At 40.7% G+C, this 27,647-nt stretch overlaps 1 protein-coding gene across 1 annotated transcript; it reads right to left on the minus strand.

Annotated features, from left to right (window-relative positions):
• Positions 1 to 26,389, minus strand: wu:fb13g09 (ATP-binding cassette sub-family C member 5). Its single transcript, XM_062426061.1, has 29 exons — positions 26,091 to 26,389; positions 24,201 to 24,389; positions 22,084 to 22,239; positions 18,330 to 18,477; positions 17,076 to 17,309; positions 16,547 to 16,720; positions 15,642 to 15,789; positions 14,350 to 14,498; positions 13,982 to 14,089; positions 12,823 to 13,182; positions 12,616 to 12,687; positions 12,295 to 12,419; positions 12,134 to 12,206; positions 11,778 to 11,981; positions 11,467 to 11,592; positions 10,807 to 10,918; positions 10,500 to 10,684; positions 9,961 to 10,107; positions 8,861 to 8,990; positions 8,335 to 8,488; positions 5,469 to 5,597; positions 5,036 to 5,222; positions 4,341 to 4,430; positions 3,738 to 3,930; positions 3,459 to 3,618; positions 2,827 to 2,905; positions 2,602 to 2,715; positions 2,014 to 2,178; positions 1 to 1,258 (listed from the first exon to the last, which is right to left on the minus strand). The coding sequence occupies exons 2-29, from the start codon at positions 24,377 to 24,379 to the stop codon at positions 1,166 to 1,168; spliced, it is 4,194 nt and encodes a 1,397-aa protein (XP_062282045.1). The 5' UTR covers positions 24,380 to 24,389; positions 26,091 to 26,389; the 3' UTR covers positions 1 to 1,165.
• Positions 26,390 to 27,647: the final 1,258 nt, after the last annotated feature.

Raw genomic sequence — 27,647 nt, forward strand, 5'->3', positions numbered from 1 at the left:
AACAAAAATCAACCACTTACAAAAAATATATTGCAACATTACAATCTCAAGTGTACAAAGGCAATCTTGAAAATGTATCAATGCAATAGAAACATATTGCACTCTTCATGTTTTTTCAGCATACTTGATTATAAGGCAGAAGTTTACAATCTTTAGTTTTTACTGAAAACACAATGTTTGAAGACACATCATCCATTTCAGCTTCGTTGCAAATAACTACCGTGGTTGACATCTGTTATTGCAACTGTATAACATACTTTTTCTTCAACAAGACCACTCCTATGCTGGTAAAAACAATACTGTCAATGTAAAATTTGTATATTTTAAACTCCGGCATTTTAATTTAGAGGAAAGATTAGCTCATTTAAAAAAAAAAAAAACAGTACGCACACGAAGTCTATAACAGCATGCTTACATGGCTAATTCCATTATATGACCTGAAATATGGACAGCTCTAGGCACATATTGCATCTGCAATAATTTACTGAAATGACTGCATAATAACATTGAACTAGATGCATCAAACATGAAAAACAACATTTTTAGACAGTGCCTCTATGGAATGTATTTATGTATGTATTTTTTAGATTTAGATAAATGTATTGAATAATAATTACTAACTGATAAATTATCTAGACTATATAAATGATGTATAAATGATTATTAATCTGATTCACACCATTATTTCCTTGACAGTAAATTCATGCACAGTGAGGTCTTGGTTACAAATATAAAATGACGTAAACTAATTCTGCGTTGTCTCGAGACAGAGGAAAAAGGGGCGCCACATGAGCTTCCATGTGTCCAGATGAAAAATAAAGTGCTGTTGACAGAGTCATTGCTCTGTTTCACTTACAGTTAATTATTTAGCCTCCAGTAAATAACTTTTGCAACATGGTGGCAAAGAGCAGTAGGCTATGATGTCTTTCTTTGCATAGTAAGATTTGACGTGCCCCTCAGAAATGTTGCCACCGGGGTCTTTGGTTTGAAAATAATCAGACATAGTTACACAGAGCAGCTATTGCAAAGAGTCTCTGTAATTCTTAACACATCACTTTCACACCATGGCAGGGTCTGATTAATTGTATTTTTGTGCAATTCAGTAATTTCACTGAATATTTTGTGGTGTCACAGCTTGCATCCAAACATTCAGCTCCTGCGTATTTCATCTCCTTTGGTTTTCCGATGCTTCTATCATGGCTCTGAATCTTGAGTTTTCATCTGCCAGCAAAGCAGTCGGACTGTCAAACTCCAAAATCTATGAGATTAAAAAGGATAAAAGCGATGATCAAAACCAGCATGCAGAGACAGAGATTCAATTTATTCATTATATGAACTTGTGTAGGGAGAAAGAAAAAAATTCAGGCATATTATTTCCTCTAAGAATATTGCAGCCTAAGTTATTTCCCGCAGGCAGCATATGAAAAGAATTTTAATGCATGGAAAATATTAGAAAGCCCTGTTACGCTTTAGTGAATGATACAAGTTTCTGTAGCTTCTGTAGCTAATCGATTCCTAATAGGTACTTAGCACTAAGCTGTTGACTCAAATGTTGACGTGGCTCAAAATACTGAACTTTCTCCTTTTTTGGATAGCCTGAAGTACAGCTACACAGAATTAACAATAAAGAGAGACTAAGAGGATATCCATCAAAGGTTCTATGTTGGCCCCTCATGTGGCCAACTGATCCTGTTGGCTCAGTTGGAGGGTCGCCTCTCTCACTGTGCTGCAAATTAAGGGTAACACCATGGAGCTCATCTATCCTCACGCATTTATCACATTTCACTCAACCCTCTATACTCTCAACACTGATAAATCTTTGAAAAGACAGGTGAACTCTATTAACAGAGTTAAAGGCTGACAAGACCACCATGGTAAAGTGTGCACTGTCTTATCCAATCCATCGCCTCAGAGGGGACCAATTCATCCAATAAATCAGGTAGTTCAACTTGGTAATGAGTTTCAACCAAAGGCTGGGTCATGCAGTACCAGTCACGTTGCATTAATACACACCTGGCCGTTGTCCAGGACCATGACCCTGCTGCAGTTCATCACAGTGTTGAGACGATGAGCGATGATGAGGGTGGTGCAGCTGCCAAATTCACAGCGAATGGTCTCTTGGATCAGGCGATCTGTCTCAGTGTCGGTGGCTGCTGTTGCCTCATCCAATATGAGAATCTGAGAAGATACAGAAACAATATTAAATAAAGAAGACACTAAACAACAACAAGAAGATATTAGGCTATTATAAATTAATAAATAACTGTTTTTTAACTTACGGTGCCTGTGCTTATTGTAAAACAAGACACTTTTTTTTGGTACTGTTTAATGTGTAACATAAAACACAACTAACACAAAAACCAGGAAAAACATCACACTATATATTATGCTGCTGATGCCTTCTTCGTGCTTTTTTAAGAAGTTAATGAGCTGCAATTGTGATGCTAACCACTAGGTGGCAGTGTTATCTCATGTAGGGAGTGCACATGGAGGTTCTGGTTTCCCTTTATAAAAAAAGAGGAGAACCTCTTACTTGACTTGCTATCACCACCCATCCCAAACAATGTTTCACATGCAATAGCAGTATTATACAATCAGCACCTTGCTGTTTCGCAGAAGAGCTCTGGCCACACAGAGTAGCTGTCGCTCTCCCACTGAGAAGTTCTCTCCGTTCTCTGTTACCTCTGAGTGGAGGGAGTGAGGCAGTTGGCTGACCTGAGGAGGGTCAAAGATACACAGAGGGAAAAGAACAAGTGTTCCAGGCTTTTTATATTCAAGTGTGTGATATAGCATAATCTGACAGTGTTTAACCATTTCACCACTTACCATCTCTTTTATATGTGTTTTCTCAAGAGCGTCCCATATCTGTGAATCAGTGTATTGGTCCCATGGGTCTAAATTGGTCCTATTTGGGAAAAAAAATCCTAATTTTAAATTGGATTCAACATTATGAAAACTTCACATTAAGACAAGAGGCACTGATACTGCACTACACCCCTCCGCTGACTAAGAGCAACTGTCATTTGAGACTGAGGTGAATGGGATCATTAAAGAAACCAAATGGAAGTTTTCATAAAATGGTGCTGATGTTTTGCTTTTTCAATCTGTATTGCCTTGTCAAATTTAGCTTATCTGTTCATTCATTACTGACTGCTTAGCACCATTTTTGTTTCTGCTATGATTTCCCCATGGTGTGTCTTAGGCACAGCTCATATCACTGCTGGGCCCAAACACAATAAATAGTATATGACCCAAAAATATTCAGAAAGCCAAAATCAACAAAATGGTGGGATTTAGGACAGAAACAAACTGGATTATAGACAGAGATGTATACTATATCCTGATAATTTTACCTTTAAATATGCAAATTGTCCAAAGACAATGTACACTTTTAAAGCATAGCAAAGCAATGAACCAGTTACCATTCTAGTTCATACAAATAATTAAATTTGGATTACCTGACGGTGCCGATGAAGAGCACAGGCTCTTGAGGAATGATGGCTAGCTTGCTCCGCAGGTCATCCAGACCAATCTGGGCAATATTGATTCCGTCGATGATAATAGAGCCTCCTGTCAGCTCAACAAGTCGGAACAGAGCTACACCCAGAGAGGACTTTCCTGTAAAGAAAATATACTGCATCAACAAATGTGTGTACAAGTCAAGAAAGGGATCTAAAAAAAAAGGAAGAAAAGGCTGAAATTGCTGCTGGCTGGGTAACACAAAGGGTCACTCAAACCTGATCCTGTGCGGCCCACAATGCCGATTGTCTCTTCGGGCAGGATGGTAAAGGACAATTTCTTAAGCACCAGCGGTAGATTGTCACGATAACGCATCTCAACATCCTGGAAGGTAATCTTTCCCTGCTGAGGCCAAGAGGGGGCAGGAGTGGCTGCCTCGGGACTTTTTCGTGGAGCTTCACTCTCTAAAAACTGAGATAAGAAACAGAGATAGTATCAGGTATTAATCTCTAAATCTCTGTGGAGGTGCAAGCCCACTGGCTGATTTGTAGTGATTTTCTCTCTGTGAGCTTTTCTTAGCACTTGAGACAGAAAAGAAAAAATGATGGCTGTTGTGTGAAACAAGCCCTTTCATGTGCTCTGGACTGTGTAAAGACCTCACACTGGGATTCTATCTGCTTCTTGCTGTGCTTATCACACATATAAAATCACATGTACACATCGAAAACACGTCTGGACAAGCAAATCCCCTAAATTCAATTGCTCTGTTACACTGGGCAGTGTGGTTGAATATCTAGATAGTGTCCAGTGTCTCAGTGTACGTGACCATATCTTAGAGCCACATAATCCGTCTTCCTAAGCGTTCTAGTCAATGCTCTTACCTTTATGTAATGATTGATCCTCTCTACTGATGTAAACCGAGCCTCGGTTTCCGTGAGCAGCCTCACCGTAAACTGAAACAATCCAGTCAGCTGCAGGTGACAGAAAAGCATAGAAAAGTGAAAGGTTAATGATTAACACTGTTGCACCAATTACTGTGAAACACGTGCTATTCAGGCATGCCGCTTCCCTTCGATGAACGAACAGTAAAACATCTTAAGATGAACAGCCTAACACACAGATTTGCTGATACGGCTCATTCACCATGCAGCTAATCGATTTGAATTCATATTCTTCTGCAGTGGCTGACATGACTCTGTCGATTTTGACATGCACTAAAGCGCTGAGCATTAAAAAAAAACGTCAGACAGTTTAACAATGACACAAATGTTCCTTCAATACAGAATCTCTTTTCTGGCTTTATCCTTGTATGTATGCAGTCATCTGACATGTCGTCCTTCAAACAGGAGAATCACTCAGGCCATATGACACACTGGCTCTTTAACTTTGATTGATCCAAGGAAGAGTAATAAGTAGGGACACATTTTTTGCTCAAATTTAAATGCAGACAGTTGTAGAAAGTAAAAGTCTTCTCTAAAGCACTTTAAAGGCACTTTCATGGTAGCAGGTAAGAACAGAGTAAGCTTCACTGTGCCACATTTCTGTTTGCATGTGTGTAATGTGTTTGTCTACAAACCTGCACTGCGTATGATATGGCCAGGCCCGCATAGGCTGGAGGTATCTGTTTGTGCATGAAGACAATGAGAAGTGCTACACCAGTGATAAGAGAGATGCTGATGAGGTCCAGGCGGACAGCCAGCCAACGCATAGCGCAGCTGAAGAGGTAGTTAGAGGCCTGGTTAGTGTCCAGCAATTCCTGATATCTGAAAAGATGAATAAACACATTTCAGCTTAAGCAAAACCAAACAGAAAATTATCTGTCCATGCTCGCTGATGGGAAATCTCTTGGGTATGAGGTTTGGGATGTGCTTCTTCATTTGGTTTAATCGCTAACCTAGGAGTAAACTGAAAATCTACCAGAAGAGATAAAATGAAAATTGAACTTTAATGATCTGCATGGGGAACCTGGAGATATGCAGCACCTCTCTGACCGACGACATTGCGCTCACCTTTGGAGGAAGTCGTGCCCCCTTCCATAAGCATGGATGGTAGAGAGTCCCTGAAGACTGCTGGTGATGTGAGAGGTGAAGGGTGATTGGCTGATGTTTTCCAGGCGCTTTAGCTCACGGATCAAAACCCTGAAAATGGCAGAAATGGATGTTTTACATTTAAGGAATTCATAATTTCTGTAAAACATACGATTGAAGATGATGAAATGGTGATTTTCCACAAAATGGTATTATGATTTGGTGTTCTAGCTGTAGATTTCGTCCATTGACTGTATATAAAAATGGAAGTCGTCACAGTTCCGAGAAGGTATAGCCAAAACATCTTGATCGCCGCCTGGTGGTTGGCTGCTGTATAGGTCATACATCCCGCTCCCCCCATGATAGTGCACATGAGCCAAACTAGAAATCAAAGTGCATGTCAATTATATTTTTCCTAAAGATGGTTTCTGTCATTTTAGGTAGTTCTTTTCACGCTGCTGTTGTCCAAGTGCTTATTTTTGTGTTAGGTTTGTTTTTAATGCATTATTTGATGATGTAAAAAGGGGGTGTGACATCATGATTGACAACTATCGTGTGTGTGTATCTAACCCTACACCACAACCCCACTGATGTTGTCATCCTAATGGCAAGTTAAACGACACACATCCTGACCTCTAACCCTAACCATCCCACTACTCATGCCCAAACCGGGTGTGTCATATAGATACTGTACATTCATGCTGCGGTTACAAGATGCCAGCTTCCAGAAAGGAGATATTTTGGCTTCACTTTTGATAGCAGTTTGAGGTTGCTACATGGTGTTGATATTTATATACAGTCAATGATTTTGTACAGTAATTTAAAGTTGTTTTTTTTTAATACTAATTTACAATTTGATGGATGATTGAGATCTTAAAGTACACATTCTTATTTACAGGCAGATGCAGAACTTCAGAAATGGATTTATTTTGATTGTTAACCCTAAAATGCTGTGAAAATTCTTATTAAGTGAACTGGAAAGACACACAAGGTGGCCTCATTTGAATGATAATGGTATGTCATTGTGTGCTGTTGGGAGCTGGGTCTTTTGACTGTTCTGCATGCGAGGGGTCTTCACAATAAATTACATCAATTGGAAAAGAGCCATGAAGGACACTTCAGTCCTACACTGAGCCACAGTATTTGTAAATAGTATAGTATTTGATAATACTGTATGAAATGGCAAGTGCATGCATTTGATACTGCGACCCTCAATAACATCTTTGTAAGACTTTAAAAGAAGCACAGATATTACATTTAAATACTCAAACATGACTGAGAGATGAAGGAATGGAAAATGCATCAGCCCTAATGATGCAGTTGTGTGGCAGACAGGTAATGATGACACTGTGAACAAAGAGGGACACGGTCCACAGCGCCACACCCGTCCTCCTGACAGAGCACCAGTCGTTTCCCACTATCTGATGCATGTGTGTAACATTATGAGCATCATCGCACACAGACGGCCGTACACTTGGCAGGCAGAGAGAAAACAGACTCGCTGTCCACGGGGTAGTGTGAGCGAGAGAGGTTTATTGACATAGGTGGGGTGTCTTTCTACTTTTAGACGCCAAGATAGAATGGATGGTGCATGTGAATTGTGAGTCTCCCATGAATCATTTGGTTTTCTCATAAAAGCAGAGAAGAGAGAGGGAAAGAACATGACACTTCCTCGCTTCGAGGCTGTGATCCAGACAAACATGTTTATGCCCTGAGCAGTTTCATTTCAGAATTCAATAAAGCCTGCTTTAGAAGTGGGTAATTTCAATGGGAGATCCAGTTCGATGTAACATCCATACATATCTTGGGACATCAAAACTTTGTAAGATACAGTATTTCATCCCTTGAAGCAGCCAAGGGTGATAACTACCTTTTTGAAATTGTTATGGATCATGTCCTCCTTGATTTTTTATCATGAATCTGAGTTTATCATTAATTCTACTGACACTGCGTACAAATATACAGTCTTTTAAAACATTAATGAAACATTTTGTAAATAAACTGATCCATCCAGAGGCAAACTGGTATCATATGTGATTAAAGAAATAAGGAATTTTAGTTCATATGGGGACAAAATATCAAGTGATATATATCCACAGGATATAAATTACGTATACATATTCTTTTATGTATAATAATATTAGTATCCTTTATGTATCTCCTTTTTGTACTTTCCAGCATAACAATAGCACAGAGTCATGCGTTCTTGATCTCTCTGTTAGAGGAAATAACAAGATACTGTGGTTATTTCCCATGATACCAGCAAGCTGTTGTTCCCCTTTGTGGATTCACCCTTATTGCACATTTTCTGCAAAACTGTAAATAATGACTAAAGAAGAGTCTTCAGATCATCCAGGGCACATTTACCACAGAACATAGGCTGTGATGAAGATTAATCAATGGCCTATAACAGTCTCCAGACTTGCAGATAAAGATTAGCACATTAGACAGAACTTCTCTCACTGGTACTTACCTTCACTTTACAATTTAAAGTCACTTCCAAATAAAAGTTAACAATAAGAATACTGTGTATTAGCTAATTCATTATACTAAATACCCATGCCTATTTACACAATCCAAAGGTAAATGTTAAATTACTTCAAATGTATTTTAACATAAATTACTCAATATTAAAAGCTTTCTACTTTCGATGAAGAAATATGAGCAGAAATTGTGCATCTGCCTTTTTCAACTTTGCAGCTCTGAAGAGATTTTTAGCCTCTTTCAGTTCTGTGTTGTTGTTTTTTTTCTTCTTTTAACTTTGCCCAGATTGCATGTAAGGAGTCTGCTTGAATCTCAGACTCAATGCTGATAGTCATAATAACAACAGAAGTGATGAGAATCTCACCTGGAGACACGGTTGACAATGAAAAGGAAGACTAAGAGGGGCAGGATGGAGACCAGGAACCAAGGAAAGATGATTCCCACCATTCCCAGGCAGAACAGCACCAGGGTGAGGTTCTGCAGCAGCATTTCAGCTTGCATGGTGAGACGCACATCCACTGGAGGGAGAGGAAAAACTGTATTACACACTGTATGGTGTTGGATCTATACATATATATGTGAAGAAAATGTTTTCTCTGTGACTCTCTTGGTGCCTTTTAGTGTTATTTTCACAAAAGAGAGCACAATGGAGTATACAAAAATATTATGCTCTTAAACAGAACTAAACATCTAAAAAAATGCAAGCCACAAATCAACATGTCAAGCAAAGACACCAGTGAAGTGGATAAGAGAGACCCATACACTAGGGAAAATGCTCCATGTCAAATCACACTGTGTCTTGGCACTACACCTTGTCAGCCAGGGTGACTTCACTGACTGAGTGCTCTCTTGGGGGGAGAGATTCACCGTCAACACAAATCAAGCCTCACCCTCATCCATGTCCCTGGAGAAGCGGGTCAGGATACGACCCAGAGGTGTTGTATCAAAAAAGTGCATGGGGCTGAGGAGGAGCCGGCGGAACAGCTTGTCGTGGAGCACGGAGGCAGCCTTCACCGTGCACTGTCAACACAAACAAAGCTGTGTTTGAACATTAGAGCTGACATTTGTAAACAAACAACTTAAAGAAACATATGGAATCAATCTTGGCTTGGATAAACACACAATCGGATGGAAATCATTTTTCAACGTGTTTCAACACGGAAACACACAATTAATAAATACAGTGACACTCATCCTATAGGTTGCTTACAGTATTACAGCACCATATGCTTAGCGTGTGCACAGTTGGTAGTAATTTCTTTACACGAGGCAAGCTGTCAAACCTTCATTATATTGAGTTTCTGGGAGGCTGACATAAAGGTCATGACCTAATGCGTAATTCACCAATTGGACAGAAATTACATGTGGCAGCAGAGAACAAATTAATTCTATTAATGGAATATTCAACACTCCCAAAGATCTCATCACAGCTAAGGGTAAAAAAAGATGAGCCATCTATGAAAAATTAGCAATTTCAAGTGGCACACATTAACATGGGGACCTAACCTCTGCAATGCAGTGTCAGGATGGGTTAGTTTGAAAAAGAGGACACACACCCGAAGGGGCAGATGACACGCACGCTCAGCCGTGCACACACACATCGCCTCTGTCTGCCTCTCTGTCTCTCTTGCGCACACACACACACACACACACACACACACACACACACACACACACACACACACACACACACACACACACACACACACACACACACACACACACACCAGTAGTTCTAAAGCTAGTAGTAATAATAACAATAATAATAATAATAATAATTATTATTATTATTATAATTATAAACTAAAAACAATGGAACCATGAGAGTATGAACAAGTGACAATAAAGACATTTAGGGAGAACTGTGCAACAATGATATATATCAACTCTTTTTTTAAACGCCACTATAATTTTACAGTTCATCAGTGATTAAGTGGGCAGAGTATGTGAAGAGGGATGTCTCTGAGGAAAAATGTAGGGGATGGCTTACCTTTACAAACACCAGCCCTCTGATTGTCTTCAGCAATAAAGCAGCTGCCATGGAGATGACGTAAACAGTTGAATAGTACCGAATATGAGGGTTGAGCCTCATGCTGTTGCTTTCCATTGTTTCATTCACCAAAATTAATGATGTGTTCTGAGGGCAGATGGAGCAAAAAATTACAAAGACTGAGAAAAAAAATCATATTTTTTCCCATGTTGAATTTTGCCTCTAATGAAATTGAGAACAGCACACTTTGGCATACAAAAAGTACATGAAAATCAGTCAGTTCAATGATGTTTACTATTCCAAGCACATTTCTCAATTGCACCGCCTGCTTTGCTGCACATCTGTTTCTTCACTGTTCGTGCCTGTTTTTAATTAAGTTTACCGTGGTGCTGTTACTTTTTTAATCATGCACATTCAGATTAATGCTCAGTCGGCTGCCGCAACTCAATGAAGCATAGTAGTTATTTTTCTTTTGGGAGCCAAATAAACACCAAAGAGAGATGTCTTTTATGGTGAAGCAGAATCCTCTCCAAACTCACCCCGCTGCCCTGCCTGATCCAATGGCTCAGCCACCAGTTACAGAAGGCTATGCAGCCTGTGGTGGACAGGAAGAAGAAGGTGTTGATGATGAAGACTATTGGACCTCCTGCTGCTTTGATGTAGGCTCTATACACCGACCAGGCTACTGCACCAGAACCCTTCTCTTCAGCTTTCATCAGTTGTCCTAAATAAAACATTCAACAAAAAAGCAAGAAGGAAAGAAAAACAAAGATACTTGTAAGAAGGCAAACGAGCATTTAGCATTAATTCAACATGTGGAGCTTGAAAAGTGGTCAGATCTCTCACCTCCTTTTTTGCTCTCCACCTCGGATGCGACCTTGGCAACCTTGACAACACTATCAGCCTTTTCTGCACCTGCCTTCTGTTGTTTGTTTTTTAAATTCTCTTTCACCAGATTCTAAGAGACAGAAAAGCAGGAAGGGAAAAAAGTGAGCTTTAAAAACACGCTCCAACACACCAATGACACAAATCACAGCAGTCGTAACAAAAACACCTGCGAGTCATTTAAACAGAGTCTGTGACAGGGTCTTAAGCAGCTCACCAGTAAATCAATGCACGCATTAAGAATGAAAGGCCTTGTATGCATTTGAGATCCCCTCCAGACTTATAAATACTCTACTATGACTAATAATGTGTGTTTGATATGGGTTTTCCACAAAAAAAGTTAAATTATGTGGGTAAATTATATCTTCTCCTTCAAGTGTCAAACACTGCATATATATAATTTTGCACAGTGAAGCTCAAACATCCAACTGAAGGACGAAGAAGAAGATAAACACATTTTTTAATGGAGGGGGGCTTTAACATTCCCAAGCTTTTGGGCCTGCCTTTCTGGGCGTATGAATTATTCAGCTTGTGATGTATTGTACAATTTATTGTGTAGTGGGGGCAAAGATGTCTTATTCAAAAGAACTGGCCTGGTGCCTTAAGTGCCCCTGGCCTTACCTCCTGTTGCATGCTGTTGAATAAGGTGGCATAGTCACGCTCTTTACCCATTAGCTGAGCATGGGTGCCGTGCTCTGCAATCTGCCCGTCCTTCATCAGAATGATATCATCACACTCTGACAGATACTGAAAAATAAAACGACAAAAGCACAGAGGCAGAATAGCTTAGATAATCAGATAATCAACATTGCTCTCAGAACTACTACTTTAAAGCCAGAACAGACTAAGGGAGACAACATGTACAGAATATTTTCACAATACTGAAACTGAACTTAAATTTGGTGTCATTACAAATTCAGATAGCCCCTCACCTGCAGCTGATGGGTTACAAAGAGCACTGTCTTGCCTTTGGCGGCACCCCGTATAGCTTTGTTAAAGACATGGGAACCCACACAAGCGTCAACAGCACTGAGCGGGTCATCCAGGAGAAGTATGGGCCGCTCGCTGTACAGTGCACGAGCCATGCTCACTCTTTGACGCTGTCCCCCACTCAAGTTGGCACCTCTCTCCCCAATCTAGAAAGAAAAAGTAAAAAATATGTTCTTACTGTGGTCACACTGAATTTCAAACTAAAATTGTTGTGTGTAGGTCATTTCAGAAATCAAGCAGCACTAAGAGCACAGACATTGTGAGCATGCTGTAAAAAGATACAGATTGCAACAGATACCTCTGTCATGTCTCCATATGGCAGCTCTGGAAGATCTGGGAGCAGACAGCAAGCTTCCAGAACAGCATTATATCTGATGAGGATACAAAGACATAAAATTAGGGATAAATCTTAACCATCATGGCTTCTGTTCTTACTAACATTATTATAATGGAGCTTACTTGTCTTCGTCATACTCCTTCCCAAACAAGATGTTCTCCTTCAGTGATTCATTAAGGATCCAGGCTTGCTGGGACACAAAAGCAAAACCACCGCTGGCAGCTACACTTCCCTCTAACCGGGTCATCTGTGACACAAAAACAGAAGGTTGGAAAGAGTTGAGAGAGAGAAAACACTTGAAAAATTCCCTTTCAAATGGCTGCATAACACTGTGTGTGAATAAAAACTTCAGAAAGACTAAGCTATCCTTGTATGTGCTATTCCTATCTGTGAAGTTTGAGAAGGAAATTTAAACTGAGTGATCTAGTTCAACGATCAGTCACCTGTCCCAGTAGAGCCGACAGAAGAGAGCTCTTTCCACTACCAACACCTCCACAGATCCCCACCAGTGCACCCTAGGAAGATTAAAAAACAGTGGCATTGCAAACACTCTGAGGCAAATGTTTTTTTTTTTTTTTTTTTGTTTTTTTTTTAAATCTCCTTAAATAAAAATGTCCTTAATTCAATTTATGTTTGTGTTGTGTTTATACCCTTTTAATACGTAGGTCAATGCGGTGCAGGGTCTTGTGCAGTGGAGGTCGTATGCTTTGAGTGGAGGAGATGGTGCTTTGTGGACTTTCCTGCTCCATATTTGTGAGGAGACTTTGTGCGTTGGGACCTTCCTTGATTCCTTTGCCGTCCTCTGTTGAAATGTACAGACTAAGCTTCTCCCTGCGTAGCACTCGCTTCATCCCTCCTCTGTTGAACTGTTTCTTGGGAGGTGAGTTAGGTTTTGCAGCGGGCGGTCGAGCCTTTTCCCATGCCAGTGTGGCATCCCGAAATTCGACTGCATTGCTAGGATCTTCCAATTTGATCAAAACAGACTCTCTGTCATCCATCATGAAGAGCCTCTGTGGAGACAGACATGACGGCTTACTTTGTGCACTATTCAACCACACATTGTGATGACCAAATAACAACATTTTCTAAAATCTTTGTGCTTGCAAAACAATAGCTGAAAATAAATTTTAAAAACCTCAAGAGTTTCTTCCTGTTTGTTACTTATGACTTGAGGTTGTGCCATGTCATGAGGTATTATCATTGGTATGCTGACTGCATTACTTAGCCTTATCCTTATGGCCACATCATAGCCGTGATAATATCATGACATCCTGGCCATCCTCTTCCTTGAGTACATCATTACTTTTTTGTGCTCTGCACAAGGGTAAAATACCACAGAACATCTCGAACCTTTTGGTGCATCCTCGGCAGAAAAAACGCTTGCTTACTTAACCCTCGCTGGCTCAGTGCAAACATCTGACACTAATATGTGACATTTACCATGTGTTTGGAATACAATACGTCAAAAATGTCAGTATGTGATGTAGGTGGGTGTGTATCAACAGGAGTTATGATTGGCTTGGTCTGGAGAGCTAGAAAAATCCTATTATCAGTCTGCTTTAGTCTGGTGACCTTTGTAAAGAGTTGACAAGTAAACTTTGCAAGTCAAAAGTTTGAACACCAGGTATGTCCTAACTTTTGACTGCTACTACAAATTGACAGTAAGTTTCTTTCTATGCATTGACAACATGGTAATTGTGAAGTCCTGTTGTGTGTCAATACACAGACTTGAAATTGACACCAGGCAACTTTGTGTTGGGTAAAAGCGATATGGGTGGCGCGGTGACAGAGTTGGCTCAGAGCTCTCACCTGAAACCTTTTGCTTGCCACAGCACCCTCCGACAGTGACCTGACAGCCAATGGTGTGACTTTCAAGGCAAAGGTCATGGAGTTGAAAACTGCAACCACAGTGAAAGCCTGAGGTAGAGTTTGTAGAAATGGATAAAGTTATTATGAGATTTTTTTTTTGGGGCAATACCTGTGCAATTGACAACAACTGGGAAACAAGTTACAAATTACTATCCACTATCCATTTGATTAACATTAATAAACACACAAATATTTTTTTATTGTTATTTGTTAATAAGATTAACATTACACCAATCCTGTGCCAAATGAAAATAGGTGAAAGCAGAATGGAGATACATGAATGCAGTTAGGTCTGTATTTAAAAATACCTCAGCCGCAGTAAGGTCATAGCCTATGGTCATGTGCAGAGTGAATGTGCATACACTCGCTATCACCACGACGATGGGAGCCACACCCACTGTGAAGCTCTGGATGACCCCGGCTTGCTCCAGTATCCCCCTCTCTTCTGACCTCACCTCTGTTGAGGAGATAACAAAGAGAGAGAGTGAGAGTTGATAAAAAAGTAAGAAAGAGAGAAACGTACGGGTTGAGTGACTCACAAAGGGTTCTCCAGTGAACATTCAATCAACAGCACTGTAAGAGTCACTAACCAATACACAGAGAGTAGACAGAAATAGACACAAGAGGGAGGACAAGGGCTCCATACCCATACATGGTATGACAGGGGCTTCAAAACCTGCTGAACCTTGATAACAGTCCAAATCTAATGCCTAAATCCTGCCCCCCACTCTTCCATGTTTGTATCTCCCAAATGCACACACTAGCTGCTTTGTTCACCTGGTTCACTGTGTACAAACACAGGAACAAAAAGCTTGTGCATCTTTAATTTAGCCCTAGCAGCACTGTGTGTGTGAAATATGAGAACTCCCTCCTTCTGGTACATGTTATTCCCCACGGGATTCCCTTTGGATGCTGCGCGTGTTTCTGCATGGACTACAAAGCAAACGTCACGGGCCCTGAGCAAAAACACTGTGATCATCCATTTAACAACAATAGCAATTAAATAAAATGACACCGTAACTCTTAAGACTCGCTGGCCATTATGCTGAATGCCAATTAATTATCATTACAATAGGTAATCACAGGACAGCAGTGAAAACGAGACCCGCCAGGCTAATTTGGAACATGATTAAAAGGGGAAAACGATCCTTATCTACAATCTACAGGATCTCATGAGAAACACCATTGCTAATTCATGGATAAGTAGAGCTGCCTTCACAGTCATTCAAGGTATCATAAGGCCCCAAACACCTTGCAAATTAACCTTGAAGCCAAGGGATTCAGACTGGCCTTGATGATAGAGGATGGAAGAGGGAAAGACTTAAACAGTGCATGCTAATTAAAATGGAGTCAGGGTCAGGATTATCTATCCAGTTCACTAAGAGGATAAGTCTAATTTCAGGTGATAAACTGATCGTTTAGTTGCTAATATGCAGCGGTGACAGGCGTTCAAATGAGTTGATTCTTTATTTTTTAGTTTGTTGTGGACAAAAGCACCGAATAGCGGTGTTGCAAGTATTGCAAGTGCTTGACCAAAAACAGGAAATGAGTAGTGTGTTATGATATCACTGAGTCATTTGGGAACATAATTGTCACTCACTGTTGATGTTTTGAGCAAAGGCATCTTCCCAGCAATACATCTTGATGAACTTTATGCAGCCCAAGATCTCGTTCATAAGCCTCACGCGCCGGTCAGTCACTGACACACATTTCTTGCGGAAATACGCCGTCAGCCTCGATGCAAGCATCTGTCCAGACAGGAACAGAGGAAATGATGACAAGAGAAATAAGTAGCATGAGAGGAAATGAAAGCAGACACAATCACATTAGCTGTGCTGCAGGTCTGTCCGGGGGACCAGAGTGATAAATGCCTTTCACATCAATACCAGGGTCTCAAGCTGTCAGGCTCCAGCTTAGACTGAGTGTAATATGAAAATAACAGCAATAACGTTGACAGGAGATGGATGACTTAGGATGATTTTCAAGTGTTGGTTGTTGAATTAACTTAAAGATTTTAAATTGATTACTTATTGTGCCTTCTACTCACCGAATTCCAAAAAGTTCTAGCTCAGAAAATAACGAGTTGACAATGAAGCAGAGTCTCTGGTCATTAACTTTTAGGAATGCATTCTGACTTTTCTAAAATGAAATTGCTTGTCACAGCTGTAATGTGTCTGATCATTACTTTTGGTGAAACTTTTAGAAATAGTTGTAATTAAAATGCTTGTCACTGCTATAATGAGTTTGATCATTACTTGGTAGCACTTTAACTGAAATTGCACTGTGTTGTTGACTGCAATTTGCACTTCATTAAAAACAATGACAGTTGACTATGTTTGTGCCTGCATGCTTGTGTGAATGCGTTAAAGTATTAATTTATTCTGCTTTATGTGCCCGTACAAATCAATCCTGTATTGTGCAGCAGTACATGAAAGCCTCCTAACAAGAACTGAACAACTTTCACCCTTTGTCCCACTGTTACAGATGTTCTAGCTGAAGTCGTACCATGGCAGGGTAGAAGATGATGAAAATGGCTGACCCCAGCAGGGCAGTGGGACCAAGGAAGTACGCAGTGTAGGAAAGACCCAGTATTCCCACCAGAGGCCCTCCAGCCAGCAGACAGCCCACTGACACTGCTTCATACAGCCGCTGGCCATCACTGGAGCACATGTTGATCAACTAGGTATAGACACAGAGGCTTACATTACAAATTACAGAAAAATCTGTAACGAACAAGAACTAAAACCTTATCAAACAATACAAACTGAAACCTTAAGACCATCAAAGTAACTTTACAAATACAGTTGTTCTCATTCCAACATTTATTTGCTGTACAATGATTCCCCTTAAGCTGCATAATGACTAATCTTAGACAGCCTCTCCTCCCTCAGGCTTTGGGATTTGTAAAGATCTAAGCAGGAATGGTGTAAGAGTAGAAGTTAAATCCATCTCAATCATCTGCATGTGGTGCCCTCCAGCGAGGCATGATTTAGTTAATTTGGATATGTATCCCCTCTGGGGTAAAACCACCAACCTCGCCTGAACTGATGTCTTTAGTGCTGCGCAGGCGGAGGATCTTGTGGAAGGCACAAGTAAGAACTGCCCCACGGAGGCGTGCTGCAGTGCGGTAGTTGACGGCCCACATGAGCGCCAAAGACCATGAGCGCATGAGTTCCAAGAGGAAGATCCCGGCTACCAGAGACAGGCCGTACGGCACACAGCTTTCAGACATCTGGGCGTATTCCAGCAGAGCTCGAACCAGGAGAGCCTGGGGACAAGAACAGAGAAAGAGACAAAGTGTAAAAGAAAGTCGAGGGAAACAGAAATGAAATAGTGCCAGAACAAAAATCATCAGAAATGAACACAGACAAAAAGCATGAACATGGTGGAGATAAAGTGGGACAGGAGAAGGAGGAGAAAAAGGAGATAAAGGGTGTACAATTTAGGAAATACCATAGATTTAGATAAGCATGGCAGGGAGCAAATGAAAGCGACAAAAAAAGATGAAAAGAGGAAGATGAAAGAGAAACAGAGGAAATATTCTGAATGAACAGATTAAAGATAATGTGAGTGAAATAAGCATAAAAGCTGGAAAGAAGGGCTACAGAAACAAACTGTCAATTTAAAGGCCAGACTGAGATTAAATTACTTATTTTTAAGTAAAGCGCGTACAATAAAATAGCAATTGATATATTTACAACACTGCTCTGTCAGCAAGTGCACTGAATAAATCAAACAGGAATGTGAGACAAATGCGTCATTGTGCGAGAACGAAATCCTGTTAATGCTATTAGTTGTGGGTAGTAGCGAGCACATAGTGTACACATAACATGACATCAAAATAAACAGCTTACGGCAAAAGAGAACAAAAGCACAGACTCAGTAAGATCATAGACTAGGAACTCGAAAACATAATGGCTCCTCAGTTAAAGGTGATTATCTAATGTTTCTGATTGTTTTCGAATATCTGCACTTGAATCTCTCTGTTGCCATTTTAGGTGCGATAACTGAAGCCAAAAGTGCAAAAGACTAAACATATTTCTGGTGCAAAGCGTGACTGGGTACAAACCAGCTCATCTATGGCATTAATATGGGTTTCACTATCTAACTCTTTGTAATCTGCCTGTATGTTTTCATTTCAATTTTCAGACCGGCGTGTAACGGGATAAAGTGATTTTCAGAAAATACACCGGGACTTGGGACTCCAAACCAGCAACCATGCTGAAAGGCATATTAGTTGAATCAGCGGAATACAAAAGGAAGAGGAAGATTTGGACTCAGTACTCACGGGCCCAACAAAGCCTGCCAGCATTGTGAGGAGCAGGGAAAAGATGGCCACCAGCATGCGGGTTTGGCAGAACCTCCAAAAGACTCTTGTCAGGGATGCCCCCTCTCGCCCTCGCTTCTTCAGTTCATCGTGCCACAATGATTCGAGCCTAGAAAACAGCAGCACAAAGACAATGAACACTTCGGGTCAAACGAACATCATATTTTGTTAATCATTTCCGTCCTGAAGACGACTCTGAGGGTTCGAAAGTGGTCAGCGTTTTAACCAAATTAAATAAAGGCTGATTAAATTAAGTCCTATCCTTGCCTGAAGAATGTTTCCTTTTTTTGATCATTATATTATTACTTAACTTCATTTACTTGAATGATGACAATTAGTCAAATTAATTCTTCCACTCTTCCGCACACTAATGCTATGCAAAGTACCTCGATAGTGCCAATTAACTGTATATGAAAGTTGGCACTTTTGAAGGGCGAAATTATCATAAGTGAAAAGAATACTTTATGTGCTGTTATACCTCCTTAAATTAAGTTGATTAAAAACTGTAGAGTTGACTTCCAATTTATCACACTACCCAAAAGCACAATGGGGGATATAAACAGGCTAGCAGGCAATCATGGCAGCTGAAAACCACAAAAGAAAAATTACAAGAACTAGTCTGACAATAATGTAAAGGTGACCTACAATATTTTTTTCATGAATGATGCATCACATAATTAGACTGAGAAAGGTATTACCAAACAAGTTTAAGATGTGCTAATGTACTTTTATTGCTGTATAATGCCCCTTGAAGAGGGTAAAATATCTTGTTGGCCAAATGCATCATTGCTAATGACTCTATAAAGCAGCAGCAGAGCAGCTGCAGAAAGTCATTTACGCCCTAATGACTTTATTAAAAACGTATCAAAGATAGACAGAACATTAAACCACTAGACGCTCACACAGCCTGATAATTACTACTTGAAGTCAAACGGTGTTGAATCTAAGAAATTACAATTAATTGCAGTACAATAGCTGCATAGGACACAGTTTGAGACAATGGAAATGAAACTTCTGAGTGAGTTATCCACTATGTGTTGCAAAATCCCATCAATGGACCAAGCGGGGAACAGTGAAAATTGTAATAAAAGAACAGAGAAAAAAGATAAACGTCTAAGAAAACACACGTAATGTTAAATATTAATACACTATAAATCCACAGTCATATGATTTAAAAAACTCCACCATACCATTTTTATTGTTTTATGTGTGTGTGTGTAGTCACACATGAGAGCACCAGGGCGATAGCGCAGGATCCACTGAAAGAACGATTTGCTGTTAAACACGGCTTAAATGTTCCTAGCAGCCATCGTCTCTGTTTGCCAGATTGGCAAGCAGAGCTGATGTTTCGAGAGCGTGTTGGCCAGGACTTCGCATTCAAGGTTCGCACCTCAATGAGCACCAACAAGTGTCAACTCTCCCAGGGTGCTTTTCCCATTCCCCCCTCTTGCCATCATCTCGGCTTTGCATCTGGGTTGCGTAACTGTTCTTGCTGTGTAAACACAAAATAAAGCCCTCCCTTCTCCAGCGAGTACAGCGCTCATGCATACCATCGCCAACCCCTGCTAATGTGATAGCTTTGTGCTCCATTGCTGCTTCCCCTCTGTGTTCCTTAACACACACACAAAGCAGCAGCAGCACTAAATGGCCAGGCCTCGAGCCAGAGCCTTTTAACAGAACGGGTCATTTACTGTAAATCCCTCACATTTACCACCAGCTACAAGCAAGAACTTTCCTCTCTTCTGTACCGTTGAGTCAACATGACTCATGAGTCATCATCATGACCGTCGAGTCATCATGACTCGACCGTACAGAAGAGAGGAAGTTCGCTCCTCATATGAGTAATGGAAAAAACATTGGTTTGCGTTTATCGTAAGTGTGTATTGTCCAATCATAGAATTAGTGCATTACTACTTGGCATTGCTTAGGCTGTGGTTTGGCAGGCACACGGTGACTTTTATCTCATGGCCTGCTCTATCATGGCTCTAGTTAATGACAGCTAATGAATGTGACAGGGAGACATAGTGCATCCCAGGTAGAGGAGTTAATGACATAACCATCCGAGTCAGAGACTAACTCTCACTCTAATCTCTAATCCCTACTATTCTTAGCAGCCTCCCGTCCAAGCACAAACCTCTCGTGTTGGGAGAGAAAGACTGGATGTTCATCAATTAAGTCTAACTGCCGCTAAAGTGTGTACACAGAGTACAAACAGACTGGATGGTACGCAGGACGGGAATCCCATCTTTACCACTGCAAATCCCCACACCAGGAACACTGCAGTGCAACCGTGCACCTGCTGTCCTGTTATTGTCTGTGTTTGACCAGGTTTATCTCCACGTTAATCTTGCTCACATGTAGAGCGAGGAAAGCAAAGACTGTCCTTCAATATTTGTTTAAAGAAAGAAAAACAATGTCAGTAACCCTGCAGTGTGAGAGCGAAACTGTGCGGTGTAGATAGCAAGTTTACCTCAACCCTTATTCAACAAGCTCCATTGGGGATCTGAAACAAATAACATGACTTTTTCACCTCAGCTCATCATTCGTATCATAAAACATGCATACTTGATTTTTTACTTTTACAAAATGGCAGCAACATTTTGACTTTTATTTAACTAGGAGGCACACGTGCATACATACAGTGACGCAGCAGAGCATTTAAGTGTGTCCACCAAAGCTGGATTACAAAACTGGTCAATCAGGTTTAACTATATGTCAGTTGGTTTTGGTGAATCAGGAACTAATTTGAACAACAGCATCTTCTTGGGGGTGTGTTCACACCTAACTTGCTTGGTGCGGTTACATTGAACAGCGTTGCATTTGCCTATTTGGTTTTGTTTGTTTGGGCTGGTATGAAGGCTGTCATTCAAACTCTGGTGCAGACTAAACCCCCGCACCGAGACCACCTGAAAAGGACGTTCTTGACGTTTTAGGTGAACTCTGATGGGGTTCATTTGTGGTGTGAAGGCAAAGCAGGCCAACATCAGGATTTTGTGAAAGTAGACACAGTATACAGTATAACATGACAGCACATGAGTGTGAGGATTGTCCCTCCAGATACATCAGGAAGTAAAGAGTTAAACCCAATGTGTGCAGTGCTTGTGCCTTATTCTATGTATTTAACTCTTAGCCTAACTGCTTCACCCCCACACCCCACCCCCATAAGCAATGTCTCAAATTCTAGTTTTGACAATTTTGTATTTAAAGCGATAGGCATAAAAATGTTTGGGGCACATAGGAGAGTACTGGTTAATCTCTTGGACTATGGACATTCGTGGACCACTGAGCTATTCGTAGTACTACTATTTGTAGTCTGATGCTTTCTCTGAACCTAATAGGAGTTCACACAGGGTCCATACACAATTCACAGAACACAGTAGGTGGGCTCAATAGGTGGACCGACAGCACATTTTTTGCCCCAGGGATTCCTAACAACTTAATGCGGCAATGGCGTCCCAACAAACAACCCATTTATTCTACAATATGGTTGCATCCTGTGTATGAAATTGATCGATTAGGAAGAAAGTCCAACATTTGTGGTACCACACCACTTTGTGGCATGGTACATGCCACATTTAGACAAACGCCTCTCGTGTCATGTCTCACCCCGACTCCTGTTTTCTGAGAACAGTGTGTGCCAGCATCAAAAAGTATTTTCTTAACACAACAGGTCACTTTCATCAGGCAGACATCAGCAGTCCCACTGTTACCTCACCTTTGGCAGTTGATTTCAGAGGCTTCGTGGCAAGACAGTCCCCACACGTCATCGATAGACAAGCTGGACGTCTTGTAGGCCTTCAGCGCCAGCGGGGATAGCCAGTGCAGAGTCATAAATGAGAAGAGGCCAGCGTTATCGACTGGGTGCTGGTGTCTGGAATGGAGAAGAAGACGTGGAAATGGGTGAGATGTCTAAAGGTGCAGGCACACACAGAGGTGTTATGTAGGGGGAGCAGACCCGTATAGGCTGTTGAGGATGAAGCGGCGCCTTTGCTCGCCAGAGTCGATGAAAGGTGAATCATGCCCACAGTGTTTGAATAGTAATTTGCACACTCTTCACAGAAATCTGAGAGTGCAGGGAAAAGAAAAAAAAGTTCAGGGTCTGTTTATCAGTCAGCGTATGTTCAAACATGGTGCCGTCTGTCACTGAAGGATAAGTCCCAGTTCCTTATCATGGCCTCCTGCACCTCCCTCACAGTCAGCACATAAGAAAGACAACACACAAAACAAAGTGAACTCCTGTGTGTCTTTTGCGACTTTAAATTTAAAGCTGTCTGCCTGCAAACAAAGTAGATGTTGTATCCTATATTCTGGTGCCTTTTTACAGGTATTTTGACACTTTGATCTGACTATACTAGTGTGAGAAAAATTATGGGTACACTTTGTTATTACATCCAGATGAAGTGTTTGGCCCCAGATCACATATTTGAAGATATTAAAACCTAAAAGTATAGAAATTGATGCAGGTAGTGTATTAATTGTATAATTACAATTTATTTTTGGTTGGTCTTTGCCTTTACAAATAAATGACCATGAATTTGAGGGTCCATTGTTGATTTAAAGTTTGAAAGTGAGCATAGCATAAGATGGTTCACCTGGAAACGGTATGATATTAAGTTATCAAATTTTCAAATGCATGATGCTCTCCTGACTTTATTGGTCATGCAGGGCAGCTTGACTGATTTGTTTAACATTCAAATCCCTTTCATTACTCACTTTCATGTACCTTGATGTCAGGAGAGGTGGTGGAGTTATATTTAGTGAAAAGTATCTATTCTTTCATGTTAAAAATCCAAACAAGTTATACTGAATGTAAACACAACTGACTGTAAAGTACCAGTCTGTGAAACTGGAAATTTACCCAGAGCCCTCAGCAGTAGGCCAAAGATTGCTCCTCTAAATGTAGAATATTTGTCATTTTTATGACCCAGTTTATAAATGTGACAGCCAGGCTTTTATTTGTCAGCTCCTGTCCATAAGAGACTCAGGTGTAGTTAGCTGAAGTTAACTGATTACTAACAGTGATGCCTTACTTTCCTCTTTTTTGAAAAAAAAAAATCCTCATGTCCATGATGTCTGGGGGAGCAAACATATCAAACCAAGAGACTGTCAGCCAAAAACACACCAGTCCACTCTACAGTATAAATCAAGTGAAAAGTAACCGGCACACCAAAAAAAAAAAAACAAAAAAAAAAGTTTTTCTATCGCTCATTCACATGTCACGTCTCTTTTTTACAATGTCACTGTGTGGATCATTAACCTTGTTGCAGCTTCTACCTGCTGAGAAGATCTAACAGTCAAAGGTAGGAGATGGGGAGAGGTGCAGGGGTTAGGTTGACCTCATGTCTCTACACTGAAAGCCTGAGGTAAGAGGAGTGGGGAAATCTAGTGCCGCTATAGTTGTCTAATGATGCAAAAAGTAAAAATTAGTCATGCTACCAAATAAAGAACAAAATTCATAAGTATGTCATTCTACTTGTGTATGTGTGCGATATAGTATAAACAAAAAGGTTTATTACCTTGTTAAAAATGTAAACTAAATTGCAAATAACTTCCTCTCCCTCTTGGACAAATCCATAATCTATTAATATAGAAATCTTTTTCACAGATAAAAGATGTCTCTTACTTCACAGTATTCTCGGTGTAAGTTACAAACAGGAAAAGCCGCAAAAACTTCCCTTACTTTCCTAAAAAGCAAACTAATCATGATGTCACAATCATGCTTGTAGGTACATGTTTAAACTGTCACTTAAGCAAGCACAGAGAAAATTCCCCTGTCAGGCGAAGGATGGAGAATGTGAAGGGGAGGGGGCAGTTAAATCCAAAATTGTTTACTTGTGTGTTATCCTGAAGGGCTTTAAAAGCTGCAGGCTTTTCCGATAGCGGCCTCGTCTCTTTGGCCCCTTTTCCGACGATACCTCTGCTTCCTCTTCTTCTAGCTCTGGTAGTGGTTGTGGGGAGGACAGTGGCAGGCCCTCCACCCGCCCGGCTGCTTCCAGCGCATCAGGAAACATGGTGGACCCTCTGGGGACAGAAGGCAAAATCGCAAAACAAGTTTCAGAATTGTGACAACAGCCTGAAAACACCAGTTTTCACCAACTGTATAAAACAGGTTTGAATTTGTTTCAGAAAAAAAGCTAATTCAAGATCTAGTTACATTAAATGTCTGATTCCATTTAAAATGATAACAAACAAACAAACTAAATCTTATTATTGATTAATTGATCTACTGATTATTTTCTTGATAAATTAACTATTAATTTTTTCTGCAAATTGTCAGAAAATAGTGAACAATGCCAATCACCAAGAGCTTTAATTAACAATTCAGCTCTTTTGAAAATACTGAACATTTTCACATAGCTGCAACAATCTGTTTGAATGGTCTAAAGTGTTTATTTTTTCTGAAACATTTTCTTCAGGAAAACCACTCCCGAGCTGACATTTCTAGATAACATCTCAGTGGGAAATGGGGTGAATAAAACACTGTCATCTGCCTGGTCCATCTTCTTCTAACCCTGAGCACTATTAGAGAGGAGCAGTGTTTTGCTGAATCACCCTTTGAGACGCAAATACACTTAAGAAATCACCTTGCTCGGAGGTCGCGGTCCCTCTCTGGTATACAACTAAAGTGCTTATCTATTTAGAGACGACCTGCTCGAAGCCCTAGAAGCTCGGGAGCAGACATCTGAGCTGCCAGTATGTGTGTACACTGTCACTGATCCCCTCTATGGCCAAAGCTCCCTGACAAGGTCAGCCAAATTCAGCATGGGGTGCAGGTTCACCGTCCAGAGATTGTGGTCAATAACAACATCCAGTACAGATTGTAGAGGCAAGGGCGGAATGACATAACAGAAATTAATGCAATATGTTCTGCTGAGTAATGTGTTGCAACCTAATACTCACTTTTACTGGAAAAGTGTGATGGGAACCATACCCTGCGGTTGAGTAAAAGCATGAAAACATGTTTTGTGTATCTTTCTGCAGCCCTATGTGCCCATATCATGTGAAGTTTGTCCTATGGCTGTGAAGTTTTCAGGGCTATTTTTAAAGAAAGACCGCTTGTCATTCATTATAGTCAAGGCCCCGGCAGCCCTGCATTCCAAGAGTTGCAAAGAAAACATATGCTCGCGTTCAAAAACACTGAGGAGGTTTAGTATGCACATTGATAACTCACTCTAGGAAGAGTTTATCTCCCCGCTGATATGGGAAATCAGAGCATGTAAACAAAACTGGCAATTAGGGCAGGGAAGGTTAATAAATACAGTTACGGTACACAAAGAACTGACCCACATTACCAAAAGTTAAACTTTAGTAAATGTCAAATGTTTTGTTTCCTTTGCATTTTTAGCTGACCTTGTCATGTGTCAATGTTTCCACCAGGAAAAAAAGAGATAATCAATACTGCCTCTGTAAACAGTCCACTTATGAAAAGGTCACTGAACATACAATTTATTTTCCCAAGTTTTGGTCATTTTATGAATCAAAGGGCCATATGGGAATGCTGAAGAACATCACATTAATTGACCAATAAAAAAAACTACTTTTGCCCAGTTTGTAAACTATGGCTATAAATATTTGGTCAACTGGTAAGTTAGTCCACCTTAACCAATGTCACCTTCAGTTTGTGTCATCCTCATGAGGCTAACACTACCATGACCATCATCTGGTGGCGAGCCACAGCGCTATAAAGTTGTAACTATAAGTTTTCATTCACAAGTAACTTACATTCAAGTCGGGCTCGCTCTGGTCACCTTGCGGCACAAGATCTCGTGTTTATGAGCAGGAAATGCAGCTGAAGATGCGGAGGAGCATGTTATCTCTTTACTAAGCTCTGCCATTAAAACCGCCTCTCCACGGGCACACGGAGGCACATCTTCTCTCTCAGGGGCGGCGGATGAAAACACGGGCAGGGAACAGGGCAAACTTGACGGCTCACGTGTATGCAGTACGTGCCACTTCCTCCCAGCAGCGTCTGCAGCTCGCTCGCAGCTCGGAGTCCTACAGGGAGAGGGATTCCCGACATCACTGACGTCACGGCGGCTCCGCCAACCGGGGACGGTGCTGAGCGGTCACCGTAGTAACGGGAATTATGATGAGGTAGTGCACGCGCGAGACAGGGGGCGGGACCGTGGAGAAGGGAGGGAGGGGGGTTACTGTGGTAACGAGGCCCCCCACTGGCTCGCACTGGCATGTGATTGGCCACCCCTCTTTTGAGATCATTAAATTACGATGAGGTAACTCTGCCTTCACTGCTGTGTTACTACGATATTTTTATTAGCATGTATATATTTTTATTTTAATTTTTTAGAGACTCAAAACTTTATAACACACGTTAAAATTGTGGTTAAAAGGGGCAAACATTAAAAAAAAAAAGAAAAACATTATATGGATGTTTGCCGGTTCATTTATCCCTCATGTGGCCTTCCAGGTGTTGTGATGAGTCATTGTTATGTAAAACGTGACGTGATTGGTCACTAGCCTATGTACATTTACTCAAATACTGTAAATTTTTAGGGTAATTTGTCTGCTGCTTTATTCATCTACGTATACATCTATTAAGATAAGATAAGACGTACTTTATTAATCCCAGAGAGAGGAAACTGAATGTCACCCTTACACAAAGACAGACAACATAAAGGAAAGAAACATACAAGACTCAGGCAGGGTAAGATAAGTGCAAGGCACCACATTTCAAGTTTTACACTAAAGGAGCTCTTCAGCTCACTAAAAATAAAAACATGGGTGGTCCTCATTATACAGGATGCTCCAGAGTTTCCTACTTACTCTTTTCTCCATGACCACCTCTAGTGAGTCAGGAGGCAAACCAATGATCGACCCTGCCTTTTATTTATCAACTTGTACTACACACTACATTTCAAATAATTTACTTTTTACACCACTACAATTATCTGACAGCTATTAGTTACTTAGCATATTAAGATTTTACATACACATATGATCAGCTCACAATATATAACTTCTATAGATGAGGCAGGTACAATAAATACAGCTTATACATATATAATAATATAATCAATCAATCTTTATTTATATTGCAAAATCACAACAAAATTAATCTCAAGGGACTTTTCACATAGAGCAGGTCTAGAGGGTACTCTTTGATTTAATTTAACGAGACCCAATATTCCCCCATGAGCAAGCATTTGGTGACAGCGGCAAGGAAAAACTCCCCTTTAGCGGGAACAAACCTCAGGCAGAACCGGGATCTAATGCTGGGATAACACTCTGAAAGAGGCCATTCCACTTAATGAGTACATTTAC

Source organism: Scomber scombrus, chromosome 9 (assembly GCF_963691925.1).
Source record: "Scomber scombrus chromosome 9, fScoSco1.1, whole genome shotgun sequence".
In the NCBI taxonomy this organism is placed as follows: domain Eukaryota; kingdom Metazoa; phylum Chordata; class Actinopteri; order Scombriformes; family Scombridae; genus Scomber; species Scomber scombrus.